Consider the following 25,907-nt stretch of genomic DNA (forward strand, 5'->3'; position numbering starts at 1 on the left):
TTTTGAATTAAGTAGACTGTCTTTTATTGAGAGATTTTTAACATCTCCCCACCTATTACCATTATTGCCATTGCCCCCCACACAAGCAGTTTTTCCTTAGAGTGGAAAAACCTCAGTGAGGCTGTAAATGGTGAATTCTTGTGCTTTTAAGGGGCAAAGACTGGTCTGCTCCTTTTTAAATTGTGGCAATATTGTCTTCCCACTGTGACAAATTGGAAACTTAGGAATAGCTGCAAGATTTTTTTTCAGGAGACTTAGTTCAAGTCCTTCCACTGGACCAGCCCAAACAAGAAAACTTACACTCATCCCAGCAGAAAGTGCACACAAGAACACCAGGACCTGGCCTCAGGTCAGTCCCCAGCTCCAGTCCTGTCTCACAAAAGGAGATTCTCAACTGACCAACAAGATGCTGTGAAGAGAAACTTTCTTCTGTGCTACTGAAGTACTCTTTCAAGCAGTGTGCTGCCCCTCAGCTGCGGCAGCAGCAACCACAAACAAGATGTGCTGCCATTTCCTATAACCTGCCTGGTGCTCACCCTTACGAGATCTTTGGCTGTATGCTGAAATCCACTGTGATGTTGATGTACAAAGGGTTGTGTTCCACTGACAGCAGTTTGTATGAACAGGAGTTCAACCCATCTGTCTTCCACATTTTAGATACCTGGCGTAGAAGCTTCATCCTGAGGACAGAGCAGAGGAGAAAGTCTTCATAGCACAAAACTGAGATGCACAAGAGGAGTTTTGAGCTCTTTCCCATGTCTGGTAACCTTAGAGACAGAGCCACAGCCAGTCTGTATCTACTCAGAATGCAAAATCATGTTTTTCTTGTCATCAAGATGGGCAGTCAGATATGGGAAAATAGTCCTACAGTTTGGGGAGGAGAGATTTAAGCCATTTAATCTCCAAAATCTATGTTCAAGTCATATCCGTGTGATTATAGCTTCGGAAGGTTTTACTGAACATTACCCACTCAATTACAGGCACATCTCATGCACTGAAAAACAGCTGCCAGCTGCAAACAGTGGTGTCAAACCCATCGCCCAGAGAGTTTGGGTACCACGAAATGCCTGGTTGATCTAATGTGAGGAACTGGGCCACCACTTGGTCTGGCTCCTAGCCCCCTTTTATAGCAAGGCGAAGTGAACCCTGCTGTAACTCACCTCTCTCTGTTCTCCTCATTGCCGTGGTCTCGGTTGTGGAAGATCATCGTGTACCTGGCTACATCAGCAGATGGTCTCACCACTCGCATCTTCTGCATCTCAACCCTGGAAGAAATAGCAGTGCCATAAGCAAGACACCCCCTATAAGCCACCTCTTAAGGAGAAGTGACGTTCTGGCACTTCAGTTTTGGTACGTGTCATAGAAGCAGGCACTGAAGATGTTTCCTACAGTTCTCCATCTCTTCCATAACCCATTAAACTGGACCAGAAAATACTAATTTAATTGCATTCAGTGATGTAACATGTCCTTGAAGCAAGCTTTGTGTGATATCTGCTGTAATAGCTACCTGTTTCTCTTTAAAAGACAGGAGTATATGTCCAGAAACCCAAATCTGTAAGCTCTGTTACAAACTAGGATGTCTATAGCAAGATTACACGTTCTCCAATGAGTTCATTTCAACTACTATAGTGAAGTCCCTACACACAATAGTTCTCCACCAAAAAGAGGAAGAGAGCTTGCTTCCTAATGGCTGGCAGGCAGCCCTACAATTCTGAACTTTGTCTACATGAAGAAAGTTTTCTGAGAACAGTGTCAAAAACATTAAATCTCATGCAGAGATTATAATGCCTGACAAGAGGCACTTGATTGGAATGTTTGGCCTTAACCATATCTGTGGAATACAAAAATTTTGCTGTCAGCAGCAGCAGAGTTAATTTTATGGCAGTGGATTTAAGGAACACCCCAGGTCTTTGCTAGCCATACATCAGCAGAAAGAGCAACAGGAACCCAAGAAACAGCCCCAATAACTTTCCAGTGAGTGTTTGTAGCAGCAAATTATCAAATGAATACAACAGCTGGACTGAAAAATCTTTCTGATGTTCTCTGTAGAAAGGGGCCCATAAGGGAGCGTCAGGTTTAGCACGGAGGCAAATCAAATCAGACACAGAAGCCAAACAGGAGGTAGTAGCCCTCCAGCACTGAGTTGTTGAAGATACTGAAGGGGCTGCTGCGCCATCTGCTGCCTTTACAGAGGAAGGCTACAAGGATCTCTCTACAACACCCTATTAAGAAAGCAAGCTTCCCATTCCCTACCCACCACAAATGCGGTAACCAGGAGGAACAGTGTGAGCTAAAGCCAGTTGCAGTGTGCACGCTGGGTCATATGGTTTGGTTTTCAGGCCCCAAGATGGCACAAAGTAGTTGGTGTCTCTAGCTAGAGCTTCAGGGAATGGGAAAGGAATTACTAAGAAGGGACAAATCCATATCTCCAAGTAGACCTCTTAGATTACTCAAGACACAGGTGACCAATATGCTAAAAAGCTTTTGCTTAGAAGTTCCTAACTTTAGCACACTTGATTTCTCCAATGTGATCATTTAAAAATCACCAGAGGTATGAATTTTATATCCCTGAAATGTTTGCTTCCATATTTAAACAACTGAAAAGGATGACAGAGCACACCTAAGTTACAAATTGACATTTTTTTCCTTCCTTTCACTAACAGTAATGCTGGTCTCTAGAGGTTTCCTCCTAAGCAAAGGGGGACAGATCAACATGAAAGTTTAGTCTTTACTACCACCAAATATCTCAAACTAACAGGCTCCTACTTTGACAGCCACATCTGCAAAAGTAATTTCAACAAGAGCAAAGGGCAGATGGATACATGTGCAGCCTTTCTCAAATGTAAGTTATTCACCATCTTAACTACAATCAACACCACCCACATGCAAACTAAGCCCTTCTCTGAGGAAGTCACGGTAGTCAATGAATGGAAGAAAAGCCAAAACCCAAATACTCCCACACACTCACAGAAGTAGTGGAACTCAATACATGTGTCACTGGCAAAATCATAACACAGACTTCAATCTTATTTTGCTTACAACCAATTTCCAAGCTGTAACAAAAATGCTTTGTGGCTGAGACAAAAAGCAAGACCAATCAACAAAAAGAAACCCCACCAAACCAACAGCTCTCAGAAAGACCAGATTTTAAGCATGCCTCATCTTTTCAAAGAGGAAACTGTTCACAGAACTGCACCTTCACACTCCAAATCCCCACAGAGCAATACTCACACCCCATTTCCCTCCAGCCTTCATTTTACCTGATTCGAAGGTCATCATCTTCTCCACCCCAACCCCAGTAGTTGTTAGAGAATCCATTCACCTTGGAAAACTGTTCTCTTGTTAGAGCAGTTACACCTCCAAAATAGCCCTGGTAACGTAACCTGGAAATACACAGGAAGAGGGGACAAAGAATTAAAAGGTTGAGTTACGCCACCACCAGGAATACCACCCTATAACTCTGGATCTAGACTCGTCCTTTGCTTTTTAAGATTCCTGTTGGCCAACTTCTCCAGCAGGGCATAAACTTGCAGTGTATCAACCCCAACCTTCCCAGCTCCATATCTTCTGCAAGCTTTCCGAGGACGGACACTCTGCCCCATTGTCCAGATCACTACTGAAGGTGTTCACCAGTCAGAATCCCGTAAGCCCAGCAGTCCAGCTGGTTTTCAGTTCACCTCACTGCCCAAACTTCATCCCTTTGTGAGTGACGTTTGTGACAGGAGTGACATTTGTTCTGTTGCAGGCTCCAGGAACCTCCCCCAAACCTTTCAAAGGTAACAGAGTGGTTTTGCAATGACAGCAGCCAGGTCCCTCAGCACTCATGGCTACACCCCATCAGGTCCCACAGATTTATGGTGTGTACCCAGTGTCCAACCACCTCTTGCAAGGACAAGAAAACATCGGATCCTCTAGGATCTTTAAAACTGGACTAATAAAAATACATTTAAAATGGTCACTTAGAAAAGGATGTTACGGCTTCAGGGAAATAGCTAAGCTCAAAAAGCTTTCCCACCCTTGCCTTCGAAGTCTGAATATACAAATCTTTTCATAAAGAATCTGAGTTTCAGTTTATATAACTAAACTGATTATATTTGCTCTCCAGAGGAGCACAGTTGCCAAGATTACCATGTCCAGCATCACCATAGAAGGTATTTCCCTCGAAGAAAACGAATAAAGAACAACCCTACCAAAAAAAACATATTCCTGCCCAGGACATTTTGTATGAATACAGGACACGTGTGACTTCAGTTTCCTTAACCTCATCTGAGCAACACATCTCAGCATGCCCGCCTCAGCCAAAGCACAACAGTGAGGCCACCTAACTGAGATTTCTACCTGTGCTCTCACTCGTGAGCTCAGGATCTGAATTCTTTCAAGCAAACGGAGGAATTCCCCGGGAAGTAAAGCGCAATTATCCCCACTTCACTGATGTGTAAGCAGAGGCAGTGCCACAGAAGTGAAAGTATGGATCAAATCCAAACCGCCAGTATCCTAGTGAATACTGGCACGGGGCATTCACAGTAATAATAGTAATCCTTTTGTTAGTATAAGACTTTAAAGCCAAAACTTGAAGCTGACTTATAACAGATCCTTTCCACAAACAGAAGTCTGAGGAAATCAATCATAAGAAGATCCCTTTGTAAAAACAGTAACAATCAAATAAAAAAACAATAATCCATCTGCATGCTTAGCTCACCAAAGCACTTGCAGTAACTGGGGAGGTTAAACACCTCTCTCATATGTTTATTAAAGGAAACACTGAAGTGAAACAGGGCTTTACTTCAAAGTGCTTTGCAATCAGCTTTTGCAAAACTAACTTATAATTGCTATTTAGACTGACATGACATAAAAAGTGAATCTTGAAAGACCGATGTTCAATGAAACCACTCTAGTCATTAAATCCACCGAGCTCAGGAGCCCTTTTACCTCTAAGGTGGGCTGAACCTGACTTTTCATTTTAAATTATTTACATCACAGTAGCACTTAATTGATCCATTTAAAAACAGAACAACCCTGTATTAGACGCCATACAGCCAAATAATTAAAGGATAACCCTATCCTTTGGCAAATTTTCACGCTTGAGCAGATCTCAGTATCAGAAGTTACCTCTTCAACAGCAAAAGGTAAGTGGCAAATTTTATCAGCACAATCCTAAGATCATACTGTCAAACCACAGGACCAGGAGACTGCAGATGTATTTCTAGCTTTGACATAAGGTCTCTGGCATGTGGCTTTCCTCTCAGAAACGAGAACAATGACAATGCCCATTCTTACAGCTGATGACAGAGCTAACTTCAGAGATGTCTGTGAGAATCTTGTCAGAAGGTGCTCCGGAGAAACAGAGCATTACCACCAGAAACCAGGTGTCAGATAGAAGGGAACGCTCAAGTATACAGCTGCCTGAGAAGAGGAACATTATCAGTAAGTTGGCATTTTCCAGCTGGTTTTCTTTTCACGTTCATGGTTTCCTACCTGTATCCAGTACTGTTCCTGCCAACTACAAGGTGCTTTGGCTGTCTGTCACACATGTAAATGTTAAAGTCATTCTCCGGCACCAGATCCACATCATGGAAAATGAAACAGTCCCAGTTCTCTTCTTTTAGGGCCTCTAGGTATCCTACATTCAGCAGTTTAGCTCGATTAAATTTGGTGTTGCCAGCCTGCGGAAAAGAACACAAAAAAAACTCTGAAGAACGTGTCAAACCTTTTTAACGAGAGCTGTTCACAGGCTTTTCTTCTGATCATGTAGTTCACAACCACAATTGCACCTCAAAGCCTTTCCAGCAGTAACTACACAAACTGCTACCCCAAAACATGAGATACAGCATGAAAATAACCACCGATGCAGTGTTTCGTGTTTCTGTGGCCTCTACTTGTCATGAGTGAACACAGGTAGGGGCAGGAAAGCCTAAGGCTATGAGGCCACCAGAGAAATATGCATGCTGCAGTGCAATTCTACTACAATTGCTGTTCCCATCACTCCATCAAGCCACATTAACAAAAGAGGTATCAGTAAACAGTCTAGAAACTGGCAATCCATGCAACTATGTCAGCAAGGCTTATGAAAGCTTAAAAAATTAATCCCATAGTTACTAGTTTACAGATGTCAGAGCACGCGACACAGGTGATTTATGCTTGCCGCTCACTTCAGAGGACAGCAGTGTTTAAGAAGTACACTGTATTTCCCTAAACCACACAGTAGGTGGCAGAGTGGGAAATAAAATGCAGGTCTCTTCCTTTTTAACTCCTTCCTATAACCAAATTATTATGCTGCACAGGGATTCTTCTTAGAATAGAGCTTCACTTTTTTTTTTTTCCCCAATCTTCATTGTTTGCTTTTACATCAAGTTAGTACATCTTCACTTTTTAAAAGTAGCATTTTCCACCTTTATACACGCACACACACACACACGTGTACACACACACCTGGCACTTTGGTAAGCTTACCACGACACCACTGATTCAGAGGCAACAAGGGTGCTTATCTTGCTATTTATTTTTTATCTGGACTGTACACACAAGCTAGCCTGTAGAACACCTTCTGCTCCTGAGGACAAGGTGGTAAATTGCTTCAAATTCTAACCACGAGCCAAAAGGCCCAGCTTCGTGCTTCCAGAAACCAGAAGGTCATTCGTTTTCTAGACCTGGCAACCTGACGTACTTGATATAGTTTAAAAAAAAAAAAAAAAAAAAAGTAATCTTCCAAGATAAAGGGCTTGTTTGCTAGAAGGTACCTGGACAGAAAGAGGCTCCACAGAAAAATCAGAAAGAAGCCAGCCTCCCCAAATGGAAGGATGGGTAGCTGCAGGGAAAAGCAGTTGTATACATAGCATGTTTCATTCTTCCACTATGTAATGCTTTGCTTCAAAGAAGGAATTTGCTCACCATTACCACCAACCATCTGCTCCTACACAAAGGTGACTTAGGAGCTTTATGGCTCACTACATGTACCCTTTGGGAAATATGGCCTGTTCTGAAAAAGGAGAGATAATCAATTACTTCCATTCTGAGTAAGGGAAGAAGCATGTTTTCCAATAAAAAAAAAAATAGATACTGAAATAATACATACCCAAAAATCTATGATTTTAAAGTCCTGAGTGTTTTTGTATACAGGACGTTAAGAAGAAATGTGTCAGAAAACCTCCTCCTAACACTGAAAACATAGGTTATGGGGTGAAAAACAGAACAACTCAGGTAACTGGTGAAGCACATACAGAGAACTCCACTTGTGTATCAAACCCAGTAGCAGCATCTACCAGTGGCTGGCTGTGTCCCCCTCAGCAGTACAGGCAGCCAGCGCAGCCCCAGCCTGCACAAAGGCAGCCAAACAGCAGTAAAACTGCCCTCCAGGAAGAGCCATTTCAGTGCTGAACAAACAGCAAAGTCTCCTCTCATCTGCTACAGAAGACAGAATTCTCCTCCTGACTTTCAACACAACATTGACATGACAAACTTCTGTTGGGAAAGAAGTTATTCACCCTTTAGAGATTACAAGGTGTTTTTTTTTTTTTCAGTACTGCACTCATGTACACACGTCTGTGCAGCAAAACATGATTTTGAAATGTTAGAAGCAGCCCACAAAGAGGAGAAAAATACAGAAGGCCCATTTATTAATCTTCCTGCAAAGCAAGCTCTGTGTATTTTTGTAGTTAAAGCATGTTTTTCCTCCATTTCTTTCCCCAAATATACTTAAAGCAACTAATGACATCACAAATGGAGAGTGAAGACAGATTTGCCAACAAAGAGTGTTTTAGTTAGCCTCACCTCAGTGTTTGGGTGTGCCTAGCCACACTGAAAGGCTAAGCAAGAGTTCCCAATCTTCCGAGTGAAAACTTGGATAGAACAAGTCCAGACTCAGCTCTGCTGCTCACATCAGACACAACCTCCAGACTCTTCTAATACTTTCTGCTAACACAACTGCCTGTCCCCACATCACGTATTTCAATAAATAAGGTATATGCCCACTCTCACGATGATTTTTTGCTAACCACTGCTTGCGAGCTGGAGTGAGGCATTATTTGTCCAATTACTGTATATACTACTGCAGAAAAAGCCTCGCTTTTCCACTCCACAGGCCTCATGGTGACTCAGAACAATGCAGGAACTGCGTATTCCAACTGAATTCCAGCTGCCATTGAGCAAAATTGTAAGCTGTCACCTAAGTTGTGCTGCCTCTGCTTGACTCCATCCTCTTCAAACAGAGGGGAAGAGAAGCTGTAATAATCACCTTATTTTTTCTTCCTGCTGTCTGAAATCTCTGTTTAGAATCAAAGCAGAGCACATACATAAATGACAGTAAGATAAAGCAAGTAAAACAAAAGTTCAAGAAAAGGGCGACACATTACACAAGAGAAATCTGCACTGCTTTTAGCTCATGTGATCAGAATGTAAGCACATAAAAAAAGACAATGCAGCACACGTCAGTACGCTCAGATGTTAGCCACTGACTCCACAGAGCTTAAAAGAATATAAAATAGGAGATTACTAAACCTCTATGGAACCAAATGCTCCACCACGGCTATTTCTTCCCACAGCCCTTGCTGTGCAAAGTAAATCACCTACGAGCTGTAGCTGATGTGGTTAGTTTTGAGACAGAAGTATGACCACACGATAAGCAGAGCTTACTAAGCATGACAGCAAGATGGGAGAGAAGACTTAGCTACAAACTGAAGCCTTTGATAAAAACAACCCCAAAGTTAAAGACAAAAAAGCATGTCAGCCTCGCTGCATGCATGTATACTGCAAGAGAAGCAAGTTGTGCACTTCTGATGTGAGTAATGCAGGAGATGCTTACCTTAAGCAGTAACTCAGAAATAGTAAGTTATTTTAACTAGTGCCTGTTTCTCTGACTAAGACACCCTTTGTTAATTCTTCCCAGCTTTGCTACCAACAGCTGAGCTCCTGCAGCAGTGGCTGCAAGCGCTGCTGTGTCCCTCAGCGAGCAGAAGTGCTCTGGGCAGGCTGAGGAGCAGAGGAGCAGCAGAGGTGGCAGCAGCAGCATCCTCCCCACCCGAGCAAAGCTCTGCAGAGCTGCCTCACCTGGTGAATAACGTAAATGCCGTAGTCCAGCTGCTGCCTCTGCAGGAAGGGGTGGAGGTGCTCCAGGAGGTACAGCAGGTGCCTCTCCCGGTTGCGGTGCGGGATGAGGATGGCCACGCGCTGCAGCGCTGAGCACTCGGTGGGATGATACCGGCCCCTGGCCACCTGAGGGTTCTCCTTTTGCACTTCTTCTAGGGTGAGAGAGGGTTTGAAGGTCAGTTTGCTGGCACCTCCTGTAGGAAAAGCACAAGAATTTTTTCTGATTTGTCTGTGGCTAGTCCAGTCAGCTAATGAGGCACCCCATAAATGGCATAAGAAACCCAGATTCAAGCCTACAATTGTTTTCCCTAGCTTTCTGAGGGAAAAGCAGTGCTAGAAGGATATTACAGGGGCAGTGGAAGGAGAGGGTACTGAGCATTTACTTAAGCTGATTACAGAGCACTGATCATACAAATTCCAAGAGAAGTTCCACCCTGCTGCAAGAAGGTTGGCCAGAAACAGCTGCCAGGGCAAAGGAGGGCAAAATGGAAAGAGACACACGACTGTGGCTGTGAGAATTCATCTCTGCATAAAGCATGAGCAAAAGTACTGCAGGCTTGATGCTATAAATTGTTAGACAGCAAGCTTTTGGACTACAGGGAGGAGGGAAGAATACAGCTTCGTCTCAGCTGTAGTCAAATCTGTTCTCAGTGCCATTCTACCTACAAATGCAAAGCACGGCACCAGTGGGGCTGCTATCCCAGCCAGACACAGCACAGCCACTCACCAAGAAGCACTTACTGAACCTGGTTGCATGGTATTTATTTCACAGAAGTGTATAACTAGAACAGCAAGGAGGAAAAGTAAATCTGAGGAGAGGAAAGCCACATCACTTACGCAGGTATGGAGACAGAGCTGAACAGTGACCCTGAGGTGATGTTGTGGCAGGAACTGCTGCAGTTAATTTCGTCTTCTCGTCCTTCCAACTGTTGCCTTCCTCCTGCAGGCTGGTTGCCTTTCTGAAATCCTCCACCACGTTCTTAGGTCTAGGCATTGACTGTCCAGAGTCCACAAAGTAACTGAACGTGGCCCATAGCAACATCAGACACAGCGTGACGAGCAGCAGCACTTTGAATTTATAGAAGACGTGAAAGATATACAAGTTCAAGGCCATGGCTCTCCCTGACCTGCTAACTGCTTCCTCCGCTCTGGCAGGCCACTCTCGCTGTGCACCCAGTGGGGATGAAACCAAAGGTCCCACGAAGAAGATCACAGTAAAGAAAGGAAGCTGGAGGTAGGGAGGGTTGCCACACTTTCTGCGGTTTTGCAATTCACGGAGTTGCAGTGGTGTTTGTTCTTCAAGTGTCAGAAAATATGACGTACCTGGAAAAAAAAAAAAAAGGAAGGGAAAAGTTAGTTTCTATTGCCCTCCGCTGCTGCGCTTTTGAACTTTATGAGAAGAGCTCACGGCAAGCCATGGGAGATCAGAAATAGGAACCAAATATGAAACCACCAAAATATGAAAGGCACAGCAAGTATGAACTATTGATCAGAAACTAAGCTTTGGTCCTAGCTCAGCTGCAACCAGCTGCGTGACTTTAGGCAAATCACTTCCCTGCTTTGTTCCCCACTCCAAGTCAGTCTTTTGTTGTTTTGTGTGTTGTTTTGTGGTTTGTTTTCTTTTCTGAAGATCAGAAAGTGCAACCTCTACCCCATGTTATGTCTGCGTACACTTCTTGGCAGTACACAGGTTTTATTACTTTTATTTCTATCAGAACTCACAACAGCTGCAAGACAAGGGATTCTGCTGGCCGTGAATACAGCTGGCTCTCCCCACCAAAATGAAAAACAAGATAACTTCCAGAAGAAAACAGTTAAATTCTTCACCTATATCATCTGTGTTGCACTGCCACGTGCAACGCGATGTAACACAACACTAAATTGGCATCAGAGATCCGTCCTCCATATCTGCTGCCTTCTACATCTTCAACCATCTTCTCACTCATCCTTCTACTACAATAAGAAATAAATGAGACTGATGCAAATCTTCCTGCTTTTCAAGGGAAAGGTTCAGTTTTTCAGTGTTAGGTCTGTAAGGATCCAATTCTTTATTCTGTCTCCTGACCTTTTTAAGAGCCCAGCTTTCGCTGCCATCACGCTATAAAGTTACAGCGCTAATCCTTCTGTCTGGCAGAGCACAGCAGAGAAAGAATGAAATTTTAATAAAAGAAAAACTTTGATATGGAAAACACAAGAAAATTGCTACGTGTGAAAAGAACAGAGACGGAGGCTAAGTGAAACAAAGGCACTGATTAAAGACCATGCATATGAAAGAGGCTAGATCAAAAACAGCAGCAGCACAGAAACCACAGAGGGTTATTTTGCACTGGCTTTCAAAATACAGAAGGGACCCCAGAGAGGCTTCACAGGCAGAAGGAATACGGTAACATTCCTATTAGTTTAGCCCTGGTGTTTTCTGCAGAAGTTTGCTGATTCATGTGGATGTATACGGGAGCCAAACCTAGGGCTGAGGAGATAAATCCCTCTACACGCTGCTGAGCTCCTCAGGGTTTGCTGGGAATGAGCAGTCTCAATAGTGCCCAGGAGGCACACTGCAGAGAGTTTAACCTCCTTCCAGGCACATGCATCACTCATGCTTCTTTAAGGAAGAGGCAGGAAAATTCAGTGACCTTACCACTGAAAGTGAGGAAACTCCACAGGTACTTCAGCAACAGGCAAACGAGAGAGCAAAAAAGACAGGTTATGTGGGAGAAAATGGCATTGGTTACAAGAAAAAAATAATAAAATAAATTGAAGGAAGAAGTTAAAGGGAAAAAAACATACACTTTTTGCTAATAACCTGGTTTAGGCATGGCTGTTGGTTTTTTTCCTGATCTTCAGTATCATGAGGACACCGAGTATCACCAAAAAACAGGAACGAAAGCTTGAATTGTTCTTCCTCCTTGTCTCCTTGTCTCCTATCCCTTGAGACCACATTTTCAGTGAATTGTTTGTATTCCTTGATAAATGACACCAAGGACCGCCTAGGTCTCTGCCTCATTGTTTTGAGATTTAGACAGATTAGCTTAGTGCTCTCATTTACATCCTTTCCCCCAGTTTTCCTCATGGGAAATCATCAGAACAGCCTGTAAGGTATTGACAGCGTGGGTCCCTACTACTCCCCAAGGAAATCTGAGAATGAACAGACCCAGTTTTCGTTCTCTTGGTATCCATTAGCTCCGTTGTCAGAACAGAAAAGAGCAGCTTCAGAGTAACACCTAGCATTGAACCGACCTACAGAATTAGCAAGTCTATGCAGTTTAGCATAGCTATATACAGTTAGAAATAAAGGAAAAAAACACAAGAGGATCAGCAGATTTAAGCTGCATGCTGATATGACACAGTGCTTCCCACTGAAGGATGCCAGCTTGCAACAGACCTGGTGATCTTCCTACTGGCTCCGAGTTTTGTGAACAACTGCTCAAATACAGCCTCTCTAACACCCAGAATAGAAGTCATTAACCAAGAAAGAAAAAGGGTGAGGTCAGCCAGGCACAGGGATTCTCCAGCTTCTGTCCCTCAAGGGTGGCACCTGACATCTGTTCTACAGAAGCTTCACCACCTTATTACAGTGTGGTGGTTCTCCGTGTTTTAAAGACAAAAATAGACCCCTCACTCTATTATTTTCCCACGTTAAGATTACTATGCTTGCTGGAGACTTGCAAATACACGTTCCTAAAAAACAAACAGACCAAAGCTGTGGTATTTTCAGAAGTCCTACTGTTCTTTCTAACCCCTGCAAAGCTTAGATGCAGCATTTTGGTAACAACCCTGCTGCATCTTCCCCAAAACTGGGCCATCCTGACCACTCAGGTGGATGAGCTGCTCGTCTTCCCTCACCGTGTTCCTCCAAAGGCTGCCTAACCTGGCTCTCCTCCTGCGTGCTGCCGGGCTGTCACCTCCTGCCCTCCTTTCAGATGCTCCTCACGTGTCCCATCTGAACCTGAAGGTATTATCTTACAACAGGTAGGGTTTTCTAATTACTGTGTGACTCTGCAAGCACACCATTCCTTCTTCACCTTTACACAAAACAGAAAAGTATTTGGTGGAATTTGTTGTTCTACAGGCCTGCAATGTGCAAGGAACTCAATATTCAAATCTGTACACCAGTTAAATGCATGGTGACAAAATTAAAAATAAGAATCTCCACAGGCCCCAAACACCATTTTGTAATACCTTTAAGGTATTGCTGCAGTTGCTGTCAGTATTTGACGCCATTTATTCTGACATTGTTTATTTTTTTCCTCAGACATGTAGGCTACAGCTAAAATATCAAAATAATGTACAAACCACAATACTTGGAATGCATGAAGATGGGTGCAAGCAGACCATGCCTGTTGCTTTTTTCATATCAAAGAGGTAAGAGGAACATCTCAAGAAGAGAAAAAAAAAACACAGGGGAAGAGGAAATTTGCTTTCTAGCAAGCAGAATATTACAGTTTGCCCAGGATATTTTGTAAGAAAGCAGTTGCTGCTTTACAAATGAAGAAAAATGAATTGAAGTTTGATACGGGCTTAAACAGAACATGGATTAAAATCAGTTAAGTGTCCCCATGACTCTAGAACCTCAATTCAATCACTCTCTGTAACAGGAGTTGCGGGGGAAAACATCCAAACTAGAACAAGCTGCAGATTAAACTACCATGTATGAAATACTAAAGGGAGCGAGGCATAAAACAACAAAATAAGAGTGACTGGAATGACATTAAATGGAAAAAATACAGGAAAACAATGAAAGACAAAGATGCTGAGATTTTCAATGTATGCATTTTACTTCAGCGATGAGTTTTACTTCCTACATTTCTCTGAGCCTTGCTGGCAGACATGCCACAATAACAGAATTAGCAGCCCTGATGCCCTGGGAGGTAACAGCAGAAATACTGATACACTCGGAGTTAAATAATTCCAGTTTCAAGCTTGACTAATGAGCATTAAACAGGATAATGTTTGTTTTTGAATACTGCTTGCTGAAACATCAGCGCGTTCCTTTCAGCCCATCATCATTTCCTAATTAGCTGTCATACCAGGAAAAGGCTGCTGCGTGACAGAAGCGATTTCAGCGTGGTCCCTCTGGACTCCGATTCACAGCTGCACTGACTGAAGAAGTAACAGCCCAAAACGCTGTACCCTGTTACCCCAGTGTGTATCAACGCCAAAACAACAGGGATGCAAATCAAAGTGAGGACGTGCACCCCTCCATCCTCTGCCAGCTTACACCCCGCAGCAGCCCCATACAGGAGGGGCATCAGTGATAACCTACATACAAATGACCTGAGAACAGAGAACCCTATGGACAACATAGGCAATATTAGCCTGGAGTTACGAATCATTACGAGTTACATATTTTGCTTATGTAAACTCTACTTGCAAGCTTCTGGGGAGTGATCTAGATTACTGCCTTTTACAACCACACTGTTACCATGCACCATTTTGCAGCTGAAGCGCTCTCCCTAATGGTGGTAATCCCTTCTCAGGGGATTTGCTTCTCCCCTACCCAATCCAAACACATTCTAGACCAACCTCAGCTCAGACAGACGACATCAAGTTAAAATACCAAACTTAAAATGCAGGAATGACTATCAGTAAGTGTTTGATCAAAACCCATTTCTTAAATTCAGTCTTTCAGAAGTGGACTACATTCTTCTTTTAAAAATAGTTGATAGCCACTTAACTCTGATGCACAGCCTAGCACAAATGGGCCTTCCCTCATAATAATTTATTTTTTTCCACATAAATAAACAAACAAACAAAAAAAAAAATCGAAGGGAAAAAACACCTGGATGGAAGAAAAAACATTGGGAGGCATATCAGAAGTATCAGTCAGAAGAATACATTGCTCGATTTTATTTTTTATATCATGAATAGCATTTAGATGTAAAATTGCTAAGATACAAGGATAAGTTATGAAAAACTCTGACCCTACCACACCAACCTTATTTCTACTCTCTTCCCCTACTATTCAGCTAGGTGGAAGCTCACACATACAGATTTTTGTCAGTTTTATGAGTTTCCTCTGCAAGCAGGTATTATTAAAAGTTCACAATAGTCATAGAATCAGAATTATTTTTATGATAACCAAAGCTACCTCTTCACTGAGTTCTGTGGCACTAACTGAATGCCAATCTTGCTTAAAACACACTGGAGCACTTCTACAGAGTGGCAGAAATATGCACGCACCATCACAAACAATTAGGCATTTTCAACTCATCAAAACACACGCAGAAGCACATTTTTGTTTCATAAACCCAAAGGTTGTTATTTTTGATGTTTTCTATGAGGTCTGGCAGGACCTAAAGCCCCTTCAGTTCCAGCTCACCCTGAAATATCAGAGGGGCTGAGGGTGGCCGGGCATGGATTCTGAGTGAGGCCCAATTCGGCACTCACTTGGTTGCATTCAATATATTGAATTACCACGATCCCAGATGCACAAACAGCACAACACACCTTCAGTCTAGTAAATTAATAACTGGGGCAGTGTATTGGGGCAAAAGGAGTGCAGGTTCTCTTGGACTGCTGGTGATAAATGCGCTCACTGCCTGCAAAGTACACGCAGATACCAAAACTGATACAGCCAACCGCACATGAGTTAGCTTCTGAAACATTGTGTGACCTCCTGACTTGTTTGTGATGGTATCTTCCATACCAGTCTTCCTCTCGAGAGGCTTTATTTTCTCAGTTTTAGGTGGAGCTCGAGTGATTTTAGTCATGCGTACATTCATTGTGATCGGTATAAAACTTCCTCACTTCTGCTTTAAGGGTATAGGCCTGGAGACATTCAGAGCACACACACAGCGAGGGGTGGTCAGGCCAGGGAGGGAGGTGCCTTTTGGGATGGAGGTGTGCTTTGGCATTATAATGAGGAGAGTTGGCACTATAGTGAGATTATAACGAGGAGAGTTCACCCAGAGGACAGGATTTGGTTATCAGTTTGGCTCAGGGCTGGCTATGCAGTTTATTAGTTCCACAGTACCGCCAAGTTCCCCATCCCTGAGTCGATAGCACAGAGCCTGGCCATGGTGTTTCTGCTCCACCCTCTGTGGTGTTTCTCTTAGAGTCAACACACCAAGCCCCTCTGGTGTCACCCACATCTCAGGTTGTGTTGCCAAGGGGGCCGTCATGGAACAGATCCCTTGGATACATCTCAAACTGCACCCTCGTGAATGAAATCAGCCGTGCAACACGGTCAAGAGATGGTGTTTTATGGCCTCCACTAAGGACTCCTGAACAGAATATGACAGTAATAGAAAATGAAAGGATAAGTAAGACAAGATTTTATTAATACTTCACCTTCGTCAGATGAATGAAAGGAAAATTTGACCATTACCTCGCTGGAGTGTGTCATTTTACCATTTCAGGCTAAGGACTCTTCATGTTCTGTGCTACTTAATCTAACAACTTTTTGGTTTGAAAAAGTGAGTTTTCACCATTGAAAGACTGGTGTGCCTGGGATGCTAGGGCAGCTAACCCAGACTTGAGATCACTAGTGTTGGCCTTCAAGAAAAAAAAGTTAGTCCCAGGGCCTAGTGTTAAAGTCACACTTCAAGCAGCAGCATAAATATTAGAGCCATAACAATTAGAATAGCCTTAATAAAATACCAACTGGAATAATTACATGGAATCCAGCCTTGAAGTCTAACAGTCCCTTTACAACCCACAAGAAATAACACAGCAGATGAATTGCACTTCCTAACTTCCTAATAGATAAAATTAAACCATCACCAAGTAAGGCCAAAGGTAAGCAAATTACAGCAGATAACAGGGGTGAAATTACCCAGTCAGATGTTATATCACATGCAAACAGAAACAAAATCTCAATTCTAAAATTTATTGATTAAACGTATCTTGCTATAATCTCCAAGATGCTGGAAACTGGTTCTTTCCTCTTCTACACTCAGTGACTCAGGGTGACTATCCCTCAATAAGGGTGGGAACACTTAAGGGGCATAACTGCACTCTTCTCATAGCCCTCAAACCTGCCTCTAGCTATGTCTGACCTTCAAAAGTACCCAAGAAACCTTCGCAGAAACCTAAAGTGCAACTCTTCCTGTGAAATAACATATTTCAGTGAAGCATAACCAAACCAAACCTAGGCTATCCAGGAGCCCTAGGCTAAAAGCCATTTTTTAATCTGGACAAAAATCCTGGGTGGACGAGAGTATCAGCAGGTAGATTAGCGGTAGCCCTAATCTCTATGTTAGTGAAGGAAAACAAACTTTGATATGCAACTGGAATTGATAAAAACCTCATTAATTTCAAACACTTGTTTTCTACCTACATGTTTTTAAGATAAAGGTTTTCATGATGGCAATTAAACTAAGACCTAGATTCACATCGTAATTTTTACTGTTAAACTTGTTTGATAAATTATCAGTGAGAAACCACTTGTTGCCTCAGTTCTCTTTCTCACATGCCTGTATTAAAAACAATTCACCCTGCAGAGAACACCTGTGGAACAGCTCCAGAGAGATTTTTGTTTGATGCATGATGCATTTAATAGATGATTTTTGGAACGTATGCAATCTAACCTTCTGACTCTTCCTGTTTCACACTGCCTGGAAAGGAGACGTTTCTTGTCATAAGCCCCTGCAGCCTTCTCTAACTGGGTGAAACGCACAGATTCCAGACACATCAGGTACAGCCGCAAAAAGGATTCACCTCTATCTAACTTGAAAAACCCTCTTAAGTGAAAGCAGAAAATGAGTCATAAAAGAGTTTGTTGAAACAGCGATTATCAGCTCAGTACTATGCAGACTTATTTAGTATTTTATCCAGGCAAAAATCAGAAGTGTCAATAGGTAAGCATAGGAAGTTTCTTCCTTAAACCCTCCTAGAAATAATTAAATTCTTTACAGGTGCTAAGACAGAAGGATCACTATACAGCATCAGCTTCCCTATGCTAAACAGTTCAAGCTGTTGAGTTTTGAGTTTAAAGTTGTTCCTTTTGCAGGCATTTCTTCATCTTCAGCTGTCAGGCATTACAGTAATTGATTTTAATATCCCTTAAACAACACTTTTTTTTTTTATCCCTTAAACAACACTGTTGCATCTTCTTATTAAAGAATCACTGACTGCACTGAGTAGCAGAGAAGTCATGGGCCATTTAACAAACCCCACAATCCTCACACAAACACCTTTTCCACCCCTCTTTCCGGACTTCAAGCCAAAGAAAACAAGCATATTAAACCACTCACTGTTGCTGCTGCCGCCACATCCCACCTTCCTGCAAAGCAGTCACTGCAAAAAGCACAGAGAGCAAGCAGCAGGCGCTTTTCAGCCAGGAAACTCCACACCATAAAGAGCCCTCTGTTACCTCTCTCACACTGCAGGAAAGAGTGAGCTCAAAACTTGCAGAATGACTTTAAAAAAAAAAAACAACTCCAGCACATCCAGCCTTTCACCAGCCCTAAAAAGGCTCTGTAGCACCGTCCCACACATCCTTCCCTCTGCTCCCATCCCAGCGAGGGAAGGCAGGCAGCCTCTCTGCTTGCTCCAAGGCATGGCAGAACCAGGACGGGGGGCACTCCAGCATATCTGGACAGAGTGGCTGGCCAGAAGCAGTACTGCAATATAAGTAATTATTATAATAAACCATTCGATCAACAAGTAAATGGCTTAGATATACTATTATGGCTAAAAGGTCATGCTGTCCAAGCTCCAGTTCGGAAGAGTTTTGTTGCCAGCCTCCCCAGCAGCCACATGTTAAGCTGGTAAACACCAGGAGAGCTGCACCTAAGCTAGGGTGAGATTTTCCTCACGCTTCTAGACAAGAACTGCTGACAACGAAACACCTTACCAAGGATGAGAGAGGCCTGAGTACACACTGGGTACTCGGAACTAAGGTGGGTGGATTAGAGGCAGGGAGAGAGAGGACAAATGTAATTCAAGACTTGTTTGAATTCTTTGTGCAACTCTGCTCCAAGCAGGTAGACGTACAAAACCCTGCCAGGAAGCCTTCTCTGTGCCACAGAGACCTTATGTGTGCCACATAAGATGCGTGTGTGTGATATGTGTGGCACACAAAGACCTTATTTATTATTAGGACTGCACAAGAGTCTGTGGGAAAAACTTGTTACAGACACCTACTGTATTGGAAAATCCTTTTGGAATTACAGTCTGGTTTATCTGGCCAACCACATAAAATCAACCCCCCGGGATCTTGACTGTTACTGGCTCACCTTCCTGCCCACTCTGTGGAGCACATCCCCAAACCGCACCTGCTCTGGGCCAGCACTAACTCTCAGGCAAACACGGGCTTAGACAGATCAGGAAGCAAGCAGTATTTCTAAAAGTCTTAAGTCTAGCATATCCAAACACAGCTTCTAATCTCTGTGCATCATTATACTTAGGGTATTAATCTTACTGTTTAAGAATCAGGGAAACGTATGCAGAGAAAACAGAACATAGAAAATTAACGATTAACTTACACACTCCTGTTCTAAAATGGCACTCAGATCACCAAACATCGTAAGCTAGTTTAGCTTACCATCACTGAAGAGGTCTGAATACAGCCAGGTGTTAAAAGTTAACTACAGAAGTTGATGTCAAATGCCCTAATTGCTTTGGTAAACAAATAAAAGCTTTTGATCTCCAACATCCACGTAACTTGGTCTCAGTCATGATGTTCCCTAAACACCAGCTGAGCTACAGTGCAAGCAGGCAAGCAGATGCAGCACACGATTCCAGCTCACCAGGGCTTTAAATTATGAGTAGATGCCTGACAAAAAAAAAAAAAAAAAAAAAAGGAAGACATCACAGAGACAAGGCTCACAACACTCAGTTGCAATAGAAAAAGAAGAGGCTCATTGGCTCATTAGCTGTATATTCCAAATGCACTGTAAATACAATTTTTAAACAATTGCAGTTTAAAGTCCAGTCCTGAATTCCAGTATCTATTAATAAAAAAAAAAAATCGTGGCGTCAAACTGGAAACAGACAACAAAAATACAGGTTTGCACTACCTTTTTGCAGAGAGCAACCCTTGAAAATGTGCCCCCACCTGCAGTTTCTACCTGCCCACCTACTTTTCTCCATATTCTAGTTCCACCACTGCTGCAAAACTCTTTGATCAGTAACGTAAGGAAACAAGTTTGGTTTGTGTGATAACAGCCCAGACGACCAGGTTGTAACCAAATGACATGCTACTGGGTGCGTTGTCCTCACAGTGTATGTCACTAAGGTGACTTTTAAGCAAAACAGTGGAACTCACTAAAGCAACACAGCAAAACTTCATGTAGGATCCTGTAACAGGTCCATAGTTTTTTACTAACAGCTCTATTTAAGGCATAAATATCTCTAGTTTACAAGGGGGAGGAATAAACTTGTAGAGAGAGAAAAGACTGTCAGCTTACATGGATTCCTCACCTCCACTGGCTTTTCTTTTCCTCTAATCTGATGAGTGTAACGGATAGATTACTCATTTCAGTGAAAAAAATAAGTCCTGAAACTAGTTGTCTGCTAGCTCAAAGCTAGAAAAGCATTTGTTGTGGTTTGTTCATTGCTGCCTGCCCCAAGCCCACCCAGGCACACCCTCAGTTCCCCTCCCCAGCAGGGCATTAGGAGAAAGTAAAAGGAAAAGCTCAAGGGTCAAAATAAGGACAGGGAGATCACTTACCAATTGTCAGTAAGCAAAATAAACTTCATTTAGAGAAAATTAAGTTATTGCCAATTAGAACTAGAGCAGGATGGTGAGAAGCAGTGACAAAAACTAAAACACCTTCCCCCCCATGCCTTTCTTCCAGGGCTCAGCTTCACTCCTCCGTTCCCAGCTCCTCCACCACCAGCCGTGCAGGGAACAGGGGCTGTGGTCAGTCCCTAACAGTTCCTCTGCTGCTCCTTCCTCCCATTTCTGTCTCACACCCCCACTCCTTCCTCTCACAGCATTTTGCCTTTTCTGAAGTGTTTTTCCCAGGGTGCCACCAGCTTGGCTGACCCACTCCGCTTCACTCCAGCCAAAGATCTGTGTCAGAGCTGGCTGGCACCAGCTGTGTCCAACACGGGCACACAGCCCCTGGTTTCTTCTCACAGGAGCCAGCTCTGCCGACACCGTGACACCCGCACCCATGCAGCATTTCCTCAGCTGAAGTGAAATATTAACAGCAGTTTAAAAGATCCAGTGTGCTGCTTGAGATATGTGGCTTCTTAATGAACTCACACACATTTATTTGGAAAATATATCATTGCCAACTGGCTGTACCAGTAGCCAGAAAGAGTCCTCTCCATCCTGTACCTCCAGCCACAGCAGGCACCCAGCTACACTCGTGTAGCTTCATCAACCGAGTTAATCTGCTCACTGATGCTTTTTGCCTGCTCACCTAGATCATCACTGCTACGTGGCGTACATATCCTGCCTTACCTGTGCACATTATCTTCAGGCAGACAAACCTGAAGCAACAATTTCAAAAAGACATTTCACTTCGCATTTTCACCTAATACAAAGCCCTATAGGTAACTTGGCTTTAGCATCATTCCTGTTTCAGTGCTTTCTACCTATCTCAAATATTAAACAGTGGATATGCAGCTATTTCCAGCATTTCCAGACAATCTGGTGAGAAGCAAACATTTTTCTAATACATTCATGGTTCACTTATAAAACAGAGGCACAATTCTTGGCAAACATTCAGTGCCTGCAACTTCACGTTAAGATTTCTGAGATTGCCCAAGCCTTTGCTGCAAATGACCCAACATTATCATCAAGCACAGGCCAACTGAGTGGGTGCTATTCCAATGCTCGAGTACAGTTCTCTCTTTCCTAAAATGTAACAAACTCTGGCTTTAGGCTAAGAAACACCATCTGACTTCTCCAGGCCAAGAAACATTTATGAATGGCCTCCCTTGTTACACAATTACAGCTGAGCCACAACCTCACTGCAAAAGACACAGCACTGTTAAGACTGAGGGCAAAGAGATGGAAGTGTACCAGGCATGCAGAAATCAGACCTGGGCACTCCCTATCACTGCTTTCCAGAGAAACATCTTTAAAAAAAAATACAGCACAGTTTAAAACACCTTTCCCCCGTGGTCTGTGGAATTTTCTGAAAATACACATCATAAAACTGATTTCTGCAAATACAGGGATCTCACACATGATGGAGAGCTGAAGTTAGGACTGAATTCAGCAGTACCCTACCTTCTTCTGGCAGCTGCTGGCTTGCTGGAGCGGCAGTCAGTCAGTACAGATGCCAGACACCCATGCCACTTCACAGAAGAGCTGAACACATTTCTGGCCAAATTGTTCACCCACCTTTCTGCACAGAAAACCAAGCAGTTTAACTACATCCAAGGCAGACATCAAATTAAATCATCACACATTCTTACTTCAGCTTTAAGTACTTCACACTAGATTATATCTATTTTTTTTAAACAGTAGCAACCACAGACAGTACAGGACAGAAGCTGCAGAAAGAAGTGTCTAATACTTGTAAACTCAAAATTATAAGCATAACTTTCTATGAAAAGTCATAAAAAACACAAAGCTTGAAGTTGTACATCTTATTACAAGTGCGTAATGAGAAGCAGAATCCCATTCTCTCTCAACAAAGTACCTTGGCATGAGAACTGCCAAGTCATTTCAGCAGAAGTTTCATCAGACATTAAGGGATTTTTTTTTTGTCTTACCTCATTAAGGATTACAAATTGCCAGCGCCTAGTAACAGAGATGGCTATCAAGTTACATTGCACCTGGTATGATTTTGATAAGCTCTTAAAAATCCAGGACCTTCTTTTGTGTTAGAACACAATTGAGAGCAACGCAGATTTTCAACCCATTCGCAGATGGATTTTCATACGGGAGAAAGAAAATTGTTTCAGACAGACAGAGTAAGAGTTATGATTTGTGCCATTCAGAAGCATTATGGTCTAGAACAGCATTTGAAAAGAATTTAAAACTGCTTCAGCAGTTCTAGCTCAAGGTACGACCAAGCAAATTTATGCAAACTGCTTGGGGCAGTAATTCTGAACACTTACCACGGTATGCCTGTGAATCAAGATTAGTATCAAGCCTTTGGGACAAGCAGCCCAGTGAAACTTTAGACAGCGGGGGATAAGTACATCATTATTGCTCCCACTGAGTTAGCAACCTCTCTGCCTGACCTCATCTGATCTTGCTGGGCAGTCCAGAGAACTAAAGGTGAGAGGCAGGGGGCTCCTCCTCTCCTACTGCCTCTTCTTCAACCCTCCTTCTCACACAAGCAGCAGCTGGGCCCTAGCTCTTTCCAGGAACAAAGCAGGAGGGAAGGGAACAACACAACCCAGAAGCAGAGTAGGGAAACCTGGCTCCTTTCCCCTCACTTCCTCATTGTTGTGCAGGTCTTACCCCTCCCCATCTCACTGATGAATAGAATTAGCTGCAGGAGTTTGGAAGTCAACCACAGGACTGAAGACTGAGGTACAGGAGAGGGGAACAGAAGATTTGTACTGCACGTGCCCCAGCAACATCAGATCCTAGAGTTTTGCTATTATTTAGAACTGCAAACGTTTCGAATCCTCATCGTGATTTCCATTTAAAAGGATTATCTGAATTACAATGCATGTGAACTTGATCCCTTTAATGCATAACTTCATTAATTCACTGCCTGGCAAATAAATGTTACCCAGAAATCGTTACTCTACACAGCAGCACTGCACATATGCAAAGAAAAAAGATTAAGGACACAGATGAAACTATCACGGATGTACTTCATGCTACGCATAGGTATGCCAAAGTATTTCCAACAAAAGAAAAGAAAGCATAAAGGCCTGATTCTTACAATCCCCCCTAAAAATACTAAAAACTAAACAGAAATGAGACAGAAGCTCTCTTTTGTCATTCTACAAAGTTTTCAAGGTCCTGTCTACATGCAGCAAAACAAACACAGCTTCTGCAACAAAAAACAGCTAGCCCAGGTGGGCAGTTGCACACCCTGCTCGGTGACTTTTGGCCTACGTATTTGCCTAAACAACAGGGTGGGTTTTTTGTGTTTGGAAAAAACAAAAACTTGCATCAAGCAGGCAGTCACTCAACCAAACTGCCCTATCTCCAGCCAAGCTCAAGTTCATTCATGCGATTTAGATTTAGGCTCACGTAATCAAAAACACATTAAGCACCTCTCAACTTCTTTTTTTTTTCTTCTGACACTTAAAAGAAGAACGGGGCAACTCAAACCAGAGAGAAAAATGCAAACCTTTTAGAGTTGAAGCAACAGATTGCTTTCTCACTAAGTAGAAAGGTATTTGTGAAATGAAATCCAGCTGTTACAACAATAACAAGGAAATACCCGCATAAATCAAAACCATGACCTATCATACTTAAAGAAAATGCTTATCGAGAACAGTTATTTGCAGTATCTTGGATGAAGAAGCGATAAACTTCAGCGTTAGAAGAGGTTTTGTAAAACAGTCTCGCTATGTTGAACAGTTGGAGAATAAAGCAATTTACAAGCCGTGCTTTCAGCTTTCTAAATCTAATCAGAGCATTTGTAGATAACAGCAGACTTAAAGAACTGTGATTAGAGCTGCAGAGAAAATAATCTTCAGAGAAAGAGTATCACACATAACTACCAGTACTGCCAATAAAGGCTAAGCATACATATTTAACGAATGAAAACAGAATCTAGAATTTATTTCATTTACCAAAAAAAAATGGTATCCCTCTGTTATAGCAGAATTTCACCTTTCTTTTCTCTAATCCTCTCTACTGAAAGCTGAGATCTCGTAGCCAGCCTCAGCCTGCCCCTTGGGAACTTCCTTAGCTATTAAGCGAAAGGGTGGAAAGAAAGTTAAATCCACAAACTGAGGGAGCTTTGCTGTTAACTCCTTGAGGCAAGCTGGTGTTAGCAGGAAACTGAACGTAGAGATATTTTCTTTGCTAATGGAGCATCACAATGATGGTGCTGTAAAAACCACGCATCTACAAGGTTTCTAACCATACCAGGGCGATGCTGCAACAGTTTGCATGGGCACAGAAGCCAACCCTTCCCAAACACCCCTCGCAGCTCCCCCAGACTCTTTCCCCTAAAGCCAACAAACACCTCTCCATCACCCCCTGCCCACCTGGACCCTCCTTCGAGGGACCCACACGAGCCCCCCCCCGATCGCTCTTTTGGAGCCCCCAAGACCCCACCTGCAGCACTAAACACCACTCACTCCCCTTCACTAAGCGCTTAGGGCCGACAGCAAGACCCCTCTCATCACCCCCACCCCGATCCCGACCAGCCCCAGCCCCAAAAACACCGCCCCCCCCCCGCCCCCAGCCGCCGGGCCGAGCCCGCCGCCTCCCCGCTTCTCACCATGGGGTCGGAGCCGGCCCCGCCAGCCCGGGCTCGGCTCCGCGGGGCCGGCCGCAGCCCGGCGGGCGCCCCCCGCGCAGGCGCGCTGCCCTTACCCCACTCACGGCATGGCGGCCCCGCCGCCGGGCCTTCATCCGCCCCGTGTGCGTGACACCCGCGGAGCCAGCAATTGTGGCGGCTTCTAAAGTCTTTTTATTTATTTATTTATCTATCTATCTATTTATTTATTTATCTTTTTATTTATTTATTTATATTTTATTTTTTGCTGAGGGGCGCTGCCGCGCTGCCCGTGGTCGTCAAGCGTTAGGGGATTCCCCTCCCCTGAACAATGTGGCACCTTTAGGGCTTATTTGAAGTGAAATGAAATGTGACGTGGCAGGAGTCCTTAAAATCTCCGAAAACTGATCTTAAGATAACATGCTTCCAAGCCCTGATCTCTCTATGTAGCGATATTAAGGGCGATCATGAAAGCGCTTTCTGTCTCAAAGTGTAACAGCACAAACAAAATGCCTTAAAATTCACATGCCCACATGGGAATTTGTACATGGCTTAAAGTGTTTCTCA

The 25,907-nt window shown here is 43.2% G+C and overlaps 2 protein-coding genes across 8 annotated transcripts in view; one reads left to right on the forward strand and one right to left on the reverse strand.

The window, feature by feature from the left end:
* On the reverse strand, nucleotides 1-25,541 carry B4GALT4 (beta-1,4-galactosyltransferase 4). 7 transcript variants are annotated; one of them, XM_084519458.1, is made up of 7 exons: nucleotides 25,439-25,541; nucleotides 9,919-10,404; nucleotides 9,043-9,233; nucleotides 5,476-5,663; nucleotides 3,261-3,383; nucleotides 1,161-1,265; nucleotides 1-680 (listed from the first exon to the last, which is right to left on the reverse strand). In XM_084519458.1, the coding sequence occupies exons 2-7, from the start codon at nucleotides 10,193-10,195 to the stop codon at nucleotides 539-541; spliced, it is 1,026 nt and encodes a 341-aa protein (XP_084375584.1). In that variant the 5' UTR covers nucleotides 10,196-10,404; nucleotides 25,439-25,541; the 3' UTR covers nucleotides 1-538. The 7 variants fall into 7 exon arrangements, with proteins under 7 accessions (XP_084375584.1, XP_084375582.1, XP_084375580.1 ...); XM_084519456.1 differs by having other exon boundaries at nucleotides 9,043-9,275; nucleotides 25,439-25,538; XM_084519454.1 differs by lacking the exon at nucleotides 25,439-25,541 and adding an exon at nucleotides 25,344-25,413 and having other exon boundaries at nucleotides 9,043-9,275.
* Nucleotides 25,443-25,907, forward strand: part of TMEM39A (transmembrane protein 39A) — a 27,090-nt gene continuing 26,625 nt past the window's right edge. The window contains exon 1 of the mRNA XM_084519392.1: nucleotides 25,443-25,486. The gene's annotated coding sequence lies outside the window, so the exon portion shown is untranslated. The remainder of the gene's footprint in view (nucleotides 25,487-25,907) is intronic.

The sequence above is a fragment of the Aythya ferina genome, assembly GCF_964211825.1.
Source record: "Aythya ferina genome assembly, chromosome: 1".
Classification (NCBI taxonomy): domain Eukaryota; kingdom Metazoa; phylum Chordata; class Aves; order Anseriformes; family Anatidae; genus Aythya; species Aythya ferina.